We start from the raw sequence: 12,249 nt of genomic DNA on the forward strand, positions 1-12,249 counted from the left end.
AAGGCGAGCCTTTAATATGGCTGAAAACAAGGTGTACAAATACAGCAGGGATAACGTGGCTAAACAGAAACCTGAACTGGGAACAAACGATGATGAGGCTATGGCTTGGAAGACAACAGACCAGGCATGGAAACACGGAGGGTGGGAACACAGACGACGCGACGCAGACTGTATGAAACACAGAGACTAAATACACATGAGGGATGATCAGGGGAAGTGACCACACATGGGAACGCAGCTGACACACATGAACTTAACGACAGGACAGGAGGAGTAAAACTGAATACACTGACAGTGAATGCAGGCCTTCAAAGTAAAACAGGAAACATGAGACATGAACCGGGGAGACGTAGTACAGGGGGAGGTGACATAACTGACAGCATGAACTTGACAGTACAAGACACACAGACATAAACACACGAAGGGCAAGGGAGACGTAATGCAGGGGTGATATATACAAATGGCTGGACTACCTTAGAGAACCTAAACAAATAATAAACATCAAAATAGGCTAAGCATAACACACTGGGTCACACGACCCAGGACCATGACAGTCTCCCTCTAAAATGCTGGTGATGCTCTGCCGGAGGTGTGCGTTGAAGATCTCACGGACTGGGGCCTCTGCTAGGCGTCCCATATGATCTTTCTCTTAGTATTTAGGCATGAACACAACGCCGACAGCCCAAGGCAAAGATGAAACCAGCACAAAGAGACTTTAAAGCAATTGTAATGAAGGAAAAGGAGAAGGAATAGGGAGGTCCTTTTCCATCAGGCTAAATGAAATAAATATAAAGGGGCCGTGGTAGCTAAGGAGTATGAAACTCAAGAGCAACTACTTCAGTAAACACATTAGCTAGATGGTAACTATAATAGTTTGCTCTTTAGAATTCAAAGCAGACATTTTAGAGTTGAGTTGGGCTATGACAGTGAACCAACAGAAAGGTATTATAACCTTTTAATGCAAAACTATTAATTATAACCACTTCAGCAAAATATGCAACATTTCGGAGCAATGTAAATGCGACAGTAAGAGATATTTGTATGATTTGCAAACACATTGTTGAGAAAAGCCTTTTAATGTTGCAGAACAGGTAACAGCTTGCTCACCAGTCCATGAGGCGGCAGCGATTTCCTCTCCAGTCATACATTTACTACACCATGCTCACTTTCTGCTCATGCTTAGTAAAAAGCAGCTCCCATCTGCAAAATGTTTAACTACACGCTAAACGCTACCCTTCAGTCGCATTAAAGACCGTTATCATGTTTTATGCTCGCTGGTTAGTGCAGCAGATTGCTCCAACTTTCAGAAAGGCTGCTTCCCACACTGCATGCAAAATCACACCACTTTGCAGCACTTACATACCTTTCCTGTCACCCTCCATTAGCGTAAGAGCAGCTTAGCCTATACATCACTTCACGAACACCCATCTCTCCGTATAGTTAATGTTGTTTTGGTCCTCTGTTCTGAAACACGATTGAAGACGTGATATACTGTAAGTAGGAGGTCAGGACTCTGAAGTCAAGCTAACTTGCCCTGATGTTTACATAATAGCTACTAGCAGCAATCATTCCAAATATATAATATATAATTAATTTTTACTACATTCTGCAAGTTTTAGACTCTCAGGGTTAGTCTGTGGTTTCTCAGCATATATATTGTGATGTTATGGTTTTTTTTGTTTAATCACAGACCTCGTGTGCAACAGGACTTTTAACAATTATGCCTGTTGGCCCGATGGACTCCCTAACACTACTGTTGTTGTGCCATGCCCGTGGTATTTGCCATGGCACCGTAAAGGTAAGAGATGTGTGAGTTTTTGGCCATACACAATATTTCAGACATGCTCATGCCAGGTCACTTAAAATGCCCTGCAGAGAAGGACAGCTGCCTATGACTGGACTTCTCAGTAAATCACAGAGGTCTGTTTCTGTGTGTGTGTGCGTAGTTCAGCATGGCGTGGTGTATCAGGAATGTGATGTGAATGGCCAGTGGGTGACTACATATAATACCAGCGAGTGTGATTCTCATGAACAAGCACCACATCTGGTAAGAATAGTCTTTTTTTATTCTATTTGATCTGAAAGCATTAGATATAGCTGTGAGAAGCTAAAGAATAAAGAAATTTTGTCTAATTTTACTATAAATAAAAAATAAAAATGAAAAAGATTTAACAAACGTGTGCTCTGATCTGCAGCAGTACTATGTCCATATTCGGATCATGTACACGGTGGGCTATTCCTTATCCCTGGTGGCTTTAGTGTTGGCTCTTGGCATCCTCATATTCTTTAGGTAATAATCATTTACACCTTAAATCATTTCAAGCACATTTTAAGAGAGCAAAACCAGATGATTGATACACCAACAGATTACCTCTTGGATGATTGTTGCTTCTCCTTCATCAGGAAACTCCACTGCATGAGGAACAACATCCACATGAATCTTTTTGCCTCTTTCATCCTGCGAGCTTTGTCTGTCCTCATCAAAGATGCTCTGTTCGAAACCAGCCACATAGCACAGGGCCTGAACAGAGACGAGGAGCAGGGATTCCCCCCTGCATCTATAGCTCCAATAGAGCTGCTGGTCAACAACGAGGTCAGTTTTGCTCTTCATATTTAACAGTGATCACCAAAGACTTAACACAGGTGGAAATGAGACAAATGTTTTCTTATTTGTGATCTTTCTATTATTTTTTTTTGATTAGCTGATAAATTAAAAGTGCAAAACAGTTCTGGATCTAGGTTCTGATCGTTATAGTATGTTCACAATGTGTCATAAAGGTAAATGTTGAGCTCTATAAGAACAAAAATCCTGATTCTGTTTAAAGGATTCATATATGCGCTCATTAGACAATTTGTTTAGTACTTACTAGTACCACTGCCTAAGTTTCCTGTTCTTAACTGACAGAAGTGGTACCCAGTGGGGCCCATCTGCTTCTGGTTTCGGCATGTCATACATTCAGAGATGCTCTTCTGTCTGGCTTGGTTGTAATGAGTGGTTATTTAAGTAACAGTTGCTTTCCTACACTGAAAAAAAGGCCATGTTGGATTTACTTGATTCAATAGTGGACATTGGTTGCACACAAATGTTTTGCTTTGGCAGAAACTTAAACAACTGAGTTAAATCAACACAACTTTTTCATATTCAGTAAACCGGTGCATTTTGTGTTCATAAATCGCGATTGAAACATGTTCAGATGAAGTATGTTGAGATCTTGGAATATTTTAATCCTTCACAATTTTGTCATTTTATTTCAACACTATTCAATAACTTTTACCCCAATACTACTTGGTCACTTAAATACTACTTGCTGTCTTCATATTACATAATGTTCAACAAAGTCCTGATCCTGGTTACCATAAAAATTGAATGGGTCTTCAACAACTACCATCCTTCTTTATCCTGGTTGCAGGAGGGCTGTGAAACAACCCTGAAGTGATAGGTTACGGTGCAGGGTACACCCTGGACAGCTGACCAGTCTATCACATAGAAACAAACAACCATTTACACTTACATTCACAGGTAATTTAGAATTACCAGTTAACCCTAACTCTAATAACTGCATACCGAAACCAGAATACCCAGAGAGAAACCTGCAAACTAGCCAGAATGTGGATTTGAACACAGGACCTTCTTACTGTGAAGCAACAGCACTAACCACCATGCCAACAATCTAGGAAATGTAGGAAAGCTATGATTTCCTGTATTTCATGCAGAATTTTTTTGTTTTTGTAATAATCCACAATAAATAGCAATAGCATGCAGGTGGTGCGTGTGTAGGTCTCTGCCTCTTATAACTCCAGTGATTTTCCTGCAGTTTGAAATCTTGTGCGATCTTGTGAATTTCATGAGTTCAGCAACTAACCACTCTTACTAGATTGTATCATGTCGTCTCAACAAGAACAAATTAAGTTTTTGAATTTCGTACAGATTCTTCATGATTTAATTACGTTCATAGAAACATGAAATTACTGTGTTCAAATTACAAGTTAGACTTTTTTAATGTAACAACCACCCAATTTACTTTTTTTGGTATACTAAAAAAAGTAGAGGTGGCTGCTCGACTTGACTGAGATGGATGCCTTCCTGAAACCACGATCTAAAGAGCGTGAGTCTGAAACCCGTGCAGTGTCGCGGGATTTAACATTGATATATTATTGACTTACTTCACTTGAACATGATATGAACAATTTAATCTAGCCTCTCTGCATATCATGTAGTTTCTACACTATGTAGTTACACTTAACTTTAAAGCATGAGGCACTTGTGTTAAATACACGCAAGATGCTTACGTAAATCCAAGAGCTGGCCAAACAATTTTTTTCAGTGTATCAGCTTTCTGACTGAAAAAGCAGACTAGCCCAGTGTGATCAGATGAGATGAGATATTTGAGCCATCTTATGACATTCAGAGATGGACCTGCTTTTGTATTTTGGATCATTGTCCTGCTTGAGAACCCAAGTGCACTTCAGCTTGAGGTCACGAACAGATGGCCAGACATTCTCCTTCGGGATGTTTTGATAGACATCAGAATTCATGGTTCCATTTACTACAGCAAGTCCTTCAGGTCGTGAGGCAGCAAAACAGCCCCAGACCATCACACTACCACCACCATATTTTACTGTTGGTATGATGTTCCTTTTCTGAAATGCAGTGTTTATGTCTGCCGTTACTTTTACGGCAGACATAATGGGACTGAAACCTTTCAAAAAGTTTAGCTTTCTCTTATGGGTATCATCCAGATGTTTTGTTTGTTTTTGGCAAATATAAGATGAACCTTTGTGTTCTTTTTGATGTGGTTTTCTCCTTGAACTCTCCCTTCGGTGCCATTTTCCCCCAGTCTCCTTCCTATGGCTGAATCATGAACTCTGAACTTAACTGAGACATGTGAAGCCTGTGGTTCTTTAATGTTGTTCTGGGTTATTTTGTGATCTCCTGGATGAGTCATCAATGTGCTTTTGGAGCCGGTCATTCCTGGGAAGGTTAACCACTGTTCCAAGTTTTCCCCATGTGTAAATAATGACTCTCACAGTGATTCACTGGAGTCCTGGAGCCTTGGAAATGGCTCTGAACCCTTTCCAGGCTGATAGATGTTAGTGACTTTGTTTCTCAGGTGTTTCTTTAGATTGTAGCATGATGCGTTGCTTTTGGGGATCTTTTAACCTGTTTCACTTTGTCAGACAGGTTCTATGTAAGTAATTTCCTGATTCAGCAGGTCTGCCAGTAATCATGTCTGAGCCTGTTTAGTGAAACTGAACTCAGCTTCCCAAAAAAAGAGATTAATCACAGTTAATTCATGATGTAACAAGAGGGTCAATTACTTTTTCACACAGGACCAGTGCCAATTTTCTTCCTTAATCAATAAAATCTTTATTTAAAAACTGCATTTTGCATTTACTTATCTCTGTCTAATATCCACATTATATTTAATTGTTTTTAATCTCAAAACAGTTACAGCTAAAAAGGCTTTAATTGATTACTTATGTTAGTCAAGCAAGTGAGGAGTCTCACCAACACAACAAAGATGAGAGACTGCATACATGACCAAAATAAAATACGTTTACTGTGGAAGAGATAGATATATAAAAGGAGGATCATGTGCGCTGGGTTGTCACAGATGGCTGAAATTGGGTTTAAAGTTGCTGCTGTTGTAAAATCTTACCTCTGTGGGCACAGAGCCTGAATCTCACATCGGCTAAATAATGTGTCAGGCGACTCCTCTCGGCAGTGTAAAATATGTGATATTAAACTTTTCTTGCAGACAATGGTCAGCTGTCGCATTGCCATGGTTATGATGCAGTATAGTATCATGGCTAACAGCTACTGGTTGCTGGTGGAAGGCATCTACCTCCACAACCTCCTGGTCATCACTGTGTTTACGGAGAGGAACTACTTCAAAATTTACCAGTGCATCGGTTGGGGTGAGCTGGCCTGAATCTGTGAAGTCATAAGTCAGGGGGTGCAAGTCAATTATGTGTTATACGATACTTTTTGAATTGAGCCAAATGAAGTAAGAGCATACAAATTGTCAAGTGCTAATTGGCTGTTTTGCATTTAGACATCTCTTGTTTTTTTCACAGGTACCCCATTAATATTCCTCGTGCCATGGGTGGCGATTAAATACCTGTATGAAAATCAGGAGTAAGTTTCCCTCTCTTTCCCTCTTCCCTGTTCTCCAGGTTGTTTAACAAGGGTGGAAACCTGCCAACGAGTTTAAATTTTAGCTTGTAACATTTGTATCAGGACACCATGTCAAAAAAAAGTCAGCAGATTGTCTTTCTCCAAAAATCTTGATGCTTGCGGTTAATTTAACACACAATTTACTACATGAAGGATTGGCTGCAATTCAACTTTTCACACATGTTTAATCTCCTGCTGGATGCCAGTCTGGTTTAACAGCTGTGTTTGCACATTCTTAATATTTCATGTTAGCTTTCAGCAGGACGCCAAATATTCTGGAGTAAGGAGTAAATGAAGTGCTTTTAAGGTCACACTGTGCTCTTATGTAAAGTCTTAAAAGCCTTAACAACATGTTTTACAGTGTGAGCCGTGTCCACAAGCGTTCTAGTAAAATAGAGGAAATATGTCAGGTGGTCTCTCACTGATATTTCATTCAGTGCTTTTCTTTCATTCTTTTCAGTTGCTGGGAGCAAAATATAAACATGAAATACTGGTGGATCATACGCGCTCCGATACTGGCAGCTGTTATGGTAATTTTGTCGTCGTCCTCCTCCTCGTTATGTGTCTTCGCATCTTGTTATGCCATGTCCTTTTTTTAACATTTCAATTATTTCTGCATGTAAACGTTAATGGGAAAAAAGCAGCTTCGCCTTAAAGTGGTATATGACTGTGAATCAAGCATTTCCAGCTATTTTTATCCCCCACTGGTGCACCGTTAAATATTAAACACACCTCTTTTATTCATGTTGTGTTAAAGGTAAGATGTGCTTCACCCAGAACTTCTGTGAAGCCTGTCAGGACTCAAAGATTTGTGGATTAAATCTAATTAATATTTGCATTGTGACCAGCTCTGCATACTCTCTTCATCCTGTCACCAGGACTTTTATTAGACATGTGTTCTGCAAAGGTCACTTCTAAGCGTTTACACAAGTCCAATTTGTCGTGGCTCTTAAGTGAGGCCAGACATCCTGGCACTTTCCATGCATTTATCGTCCAGCTAAGTGACCTGTATCCCACAGGAATTCCTGTGTTTGAGTTCCTGTTGGAATGGGAGGGCTGGTCCCAATTTCACTGTTTCCCTCTTTATCTTGGTCCCACCATTCTCAAACTGCACGACACAGTAGAAAACTACACTGTAGTATTCACATTAATTGTGTGTGTGTAGTGTGTGCGTGTTAGACTGCTCCAGGTGTTACAGATATTTTGACAATTACAGCAATTTCATTCAAGTCTGTGCAAACATAGAACTACAGATATGCATATGTAGATAAATATGTAGGTGGTTTAATACGCAGTGGGCTGACAGATTTAGCCAGCCTATAGTTAGCTTAGCATCTGTTATATACACTCGCCGGCCACTTTGATACAGCATCGTGGCATAAACTTTGTACTTCAAACTGAGCATCAGAATGGAAAAGACAAGTGATTTAAGTGATGCTGAATGCACCAAGTTGTCGGTACCGTGCAGGCTGGTCCGAGTATTTCACCTACAATCATCTCTATGGTTTACAGCAGCGGTCCCCAACTCCCAGTTCACAGACTGGTACCGGTCCGTGAGTCGTTTCTAGTATGATTCAGCATCGTTTGAGGCTCGGGTGTGAAATGTATGGTTTTATGGGGTTTTAGTGTTATTTTGTTATCGTTTTTATCGTTAACTCGGTTTTCCTGGGTCTTTTCACGTGTGTTATGAATAAAGCTTCTTTTTTCGGTACCGGTACTAGTTTTATTTTTGTTGTATTTATCCGCGACACCTTAAAGGCCGGTCCGTGAAAATATTGTCGGGCATAAACTGGTCCGTGGCGCAAAAAAGGTTGGGGACCGCTGGTTTACAGAGCGATCAAAAAAATAGATATATATTTTTAGTTTGGACCCCTTACTACCAAATGATCATCATTTAAATACCACAACCTGCCTGAGCATTGTTGTCAACTATGCTTATCCCTTTATCACCACACTGTACCCATCACCTGATGGCTGCTTCCAGCAGGATAACTTGGCATGTGGAGGAATACGAGATTTACATCATGGATGTGCAACTAACATGGACCAAAATCTCGGAGGAATCTTTTCAGGGCTGTGTTGAATCTATGCCATGATGAATTAAAACACTTCTATATTGGCTCTAAAGTGATATTAGTAAGATGTACCTAATGAAATGGCCAGTAAGTGCATATTAATATTGATTAACAATTTATCATGGCTATGGTTAAGCTCCTTTTTTAAATATTACAAGTTACCGTATGGTTTAAATGTTGAATAACTGTGCAGCGTTACACAGTTCCGTTCACCATTAAATTCTCATGCCAGTACATACTGGGCTGCTGATATAACAATCCGTGACAGAAATCAAATGCACGCATTAGGTCCAAGCACCACAAATTACCCATGACAAATTATTTTAAAATATTAAAGGTCACATCATAAGTGATTTCATCAGGAGAACACCTACTGTTGTCTGAAATGCCAGCTGTTATGAAAGGGTTTCCCAATGTGCTTGAAAACACTTTTTTGCACAGCTATTGGGACTAATGCTGATCCTTTGTGATATTTGTAACTCGGATTTCTTCCATTTCTCTCCTTAATCACAATTTTTCTGGGCCTGTATGCATCTGGAAGATCCATCTCCACTGTACTGGAGAAAGATGAGCTTTATGATGGTATCTTTTGCATAATATAAGTAAACTATTTCCAGTAACACCGTCTTTCTCTGTCTCTTACAGATCAACTTCCTTATCTTCATCCATATCATCAAAATTCTCGTGTCAAAGCTCCGAGCACACCAAATGAGATACACAGACTATAAGTTTCGGTGAGTGTGAATATGATGTTGTTTTTCTATTGATTTGCGTTTTTTTCTCTCTACTTAGTCTTTGCTTTCTCTCCTTTGTCTCTCCTTTCCTCCGTCCCAGGTTGGCTAAGTCAACGCTAACTTTGATCCCGCTGCTCGGGATCCACAATGTGGTCTTTATCTTCGCAACAGATGAGTCCACCAGTGGCAGCATCGGCTTGCGTCTCACCAGGCTCTTCTCTGACCTCTTCTTCTCCTCCTTCCAGGTTGGACTTTAACAACAAATGACTGTCAGTCATGAACTTTGAAACATGTTTATTTTTTCACAACACTATTTCTAGTATGATTCAGCATCATTAATCACCTTAAGGAGAGTGGTGTGCCTCAGGACAGTGAATTAAGCCATCTCTGGTTTCAATGAAAGTTATTGTTAAAGCTTTATGTGGTGTAATAATTCACCTCAGCTGTCCTTGCATAAGTACAGAACAGGAAAAGAAAATACACACCTCAAACCATCAAAAACGGTTACGGTTTGTCTGAGATGCACACAATACAGCCTTCATGCTACAGCTGTGCCAAGAATGGATGCCAAGGCGTAATGGTCCAGAAAGGCAAAGTCCACATATGGAGGCACTTAGGGTGGCAGTTGCTGGTAGGTTTTCAAGGCAGGAGGTCATGATTCACATCCAGTTTTTCTCTGATTTGTTTAGGTATCAGTTACTGCTTGATACCAAAAAGGTGAGGTTTAGGGGAGAGAATTGTGATTTGGGCTTAAATATAGCCCTCAACGCTTTCCATGGAAAACTACTTGGTAATACATGGTACTCAGTGCCTAGGAACTGGCAATTTGTCCGGGTTGTTTCACCTCTCACCCTGTGACAGCTCGTGAACTCACACAAAACTCACACAAACTGATTGATTGATGGAAACTAGTTAATTTAATTTTGTGCTTGCCAAGTAGTCCTGATCAAGGGTGAATGGGTGTTATCAATATCAAGTGTTTGTGTGGAGAGATGTGACAAAAGGGTTAAAACAGCAATTTTAAGGTTTGTTTTTTGTAAGTTAACAAATGTTAGCTTAACAAGATTAAATGTCCGAACTGTAACAGCATCTGAATCACAGTTAGAAATATGTTGTGGGCTACTAAAAAATAATAAAACTAATAATAATCTTGCATAATTGTCTCTCTCTGCTTCTGTGAGTTTTCCATCTCTGAGACAGTCGTGATGTGCTGTAATATTTGTGTGTCAGAAGAGATTAAATTAATGCACTATGAGCACTGCTAAATGACTTTGTCACACAGTGACATAATTAGAGTGACCTTTAGGCACTGGAAACAGATATGACAGATGACCAACAGACAGAGCAAAAGAGAATTTCAAAGTCAAAAGATGGCAAACATAGCTGTGAGGCTTACATCTTAAGACAGATGTTACTCAAAGGCACTTGTGGTTTATTTTAAAGAAGCAAACTTGCAGTTTCTGCCTGGATTGTGGTGCATATATTAGAAGACATTCAGTTTCATGTTTTCATAGCTGCAGAGTAGCATGTAAGTGAATATTGTGGGTGAAAATGGCTAGTAGACAGAATGAAATCAGTATTGTTTGTCTTCACAGGGTCTCCTGGTGGCAATCTTGTACTGCTTTGTCAACAAAGAAGTGAGTCATCTCGATTGCACAACAAATACACCATCTTCACCATCTTCAGATGTTCGAAGCTTTGTAGTGTCTACTTTATGTCTCTGCTGTCTCCCCAGGTGCAGTCTGAGATCCTGAAGAAGTGGAAGCGCTGGAAGCTAGGGAGGAACATTGAGGAGGAGTACCGCCACACCTATAGCAATACCCCAAACACAAAAACAACCAGTCTCTTAAACCACGCCCCTCGAATGCCTCACCTCCCAGACATCGCCAAAACCACCGCCCCAGTCTGTAGCCCCGAGGAGAGGCACATGCTCGTCGCTAGCAACCAAAATGGCATGGTCAACAGTACGGAGGAAGGGAAGTGTGCCTCACTGCTGCACGAGGGGACCATCAGTAACTATATCCTGGTAGAGGACATCAGCATTACTGACAAGCTGCAGTGTTACGAAGTGCAGAAAGAGAACGTGGAGAGCCACCTGTGAAAGCTACTGGGACTACTTAAAAAAGGAAGTTGGATGGCTTTGGGCTCTCATCGTGCTCTGACAGACTGACCTGCTCAGCTGTAAAGAGTCAAGTTAATGGTGTCACTTTTCAGGTCGGCCCTCAGAGATCTGCGTCACTGGAGAGCTGTCGCCACAGTCTGAGAGGAGGATCAGGAAGGGCATCCACGCTGACATTTCGAATGTGCTGCGAGTCTCGTGAACGGATTAGTTTAGATGTTTTTTAGCACAGAATAATAAGCTGCTGCATGCTGAACAATTTTTGCAACAGCATCCCGAGGCAGATAAGCCACGGAAGATCGTAATGACATACCAAACATGAAACCTGAAGTAACAAAAAAATAAATAAATAAACCCCAACTGTAAAGGTCACAGGGTCCTTGCTTGAGCCTCTGCTTTAACTTATCCTATCTATCAAATTTCTGGTACTAAAGTTTAAATACAAAGAGAGCATTGAACTGAATACACACAAAAAAGACTACAAAATATACAAAATAACATGTAGGTAGGAACAGATGGGAAACCTTTTTTCACACATATACATATATATATATATATATATATATATATATATATATATATATATATACATATATATATATGCTTTGCTCTAATATCTGTAAATGTTTTCCTGTCTATGTGATTTAGATGAAAATGTGCAGAAAAAAAAGAAAAATTCTGTTGACTATACCTCAAACAATATGGTGACCACAGTGTTGTTCAAGTGACCTCATTCAGGGCTCATGGGAAACTGGCAGCTGCTGTCCCCAGGTCCTTCTCGTCTTGCGTGTGGACATTAAAGGAGGTCAAGCGATGGTATAGGATCAATTATAAATAAGCTAAAATTATCATCACTTGACTTTCTTATGTCTTTTAGATTAAAATACATCTTTTTTATATTAGTTGAATACTGCTGATTGCTATTGTTGCAGCTGTTTAAACTTGCCGTGTATGTTTTAAGGTGATAGTCGAATTCCTTTGCCACTACACGCATTTCCTTTTCTACCTTTTGCCATCAAGATGTTGTCTGAATGACATGCCTCGCCCCTGAATCCAGGGTGGTTATCCAATCAAGGATAAAAATACACAGACCTTTACGGCCTGTAAAGGTGTGACTCCAGCATTGTTCCTAAATATGGCGCG

General features: G+C 40.2%; 1 protein-coding gene across 3 annotated transcripts in view; it reads left to right on the top strand.

Moving 5' to 3' along the window:
* gcgra (glucagon receptor a) overlaps nucleotides 1–11,473 on the top strand; it is a 48,990-nt gene extending 37,517 nt beyond the window's left edge. For 2 of the 3 annotated variants that reach the window (XM_026164735.2, XM_026164736.2), the window contains exons 4-14: nucleotides 1,691–1,798; nucleotides 1,947–2,047; nucleotides 2,196–2,290; nucleotides 2,404–2,593; nucleotides 5,760–5,919; nucleotides 6,079–6,139; nucleotides 6,639–6,708; nucleotides 8,899–8,987; nucleotides 9,088–9,232; nucleotides 10,583–10,624; nucleotides 10,723–11,473. In XM_026164735.2, coding sequence (XP_026020520.1) covers nucleotides 1,691–1,798; nucleotides 1,947–2,047; nucleotides 2,196–2,290; nucleotides 2,404–2,593; nucleotides 5,760–5,919; nucleotides 6,079–6,139; nucleotides 6,639–6,708; nucleotides 8,899–8,987; nucleotides 9,088–9,232; nucleotides 10,583–10,624; nucleotides 10,723–11,088 — 1,427 coding nt within the window. In that variant the 3' untranslated portion in view covers nucleotides 11,089–11,473. The remainder of the gene's footprint in view (nucleotides 1–1,690; nucleotides 1,799–1,946; nucleotides 2,048–2,195; nucleotides 2,291–2,403; nucleotides 2,594–5,759; nucleotides 5,920–6,078; nucleotides 6,140–6,638; nucleotides 6,709–8,898; nucleotides 8,988–9,087; nucleotides 9,233–10,582; nucleotides 10,625–10,722) is intronic. The other variant, XM_080300812.1, reaches the window with a different exon arrangement.
* Nucleotides 11,474–12,249: the final 776 nt, after the last annotated feature.

Source organism: Astatotilapia calliptera, chromosome 4, assembly GCF_964374335.1.
Source record: "Astatotilapia calliptera chromosome 4, fAstCal68.1, whole genome shotgun sequence".
NCBI classification, from domain to species: domain Eukaryota; kingdom Metazoa; phylum Chordata; class Actinopteri; order Cichliformes; family Cichlidae; genus Astatotilapia; species Astatotilapia calliptera.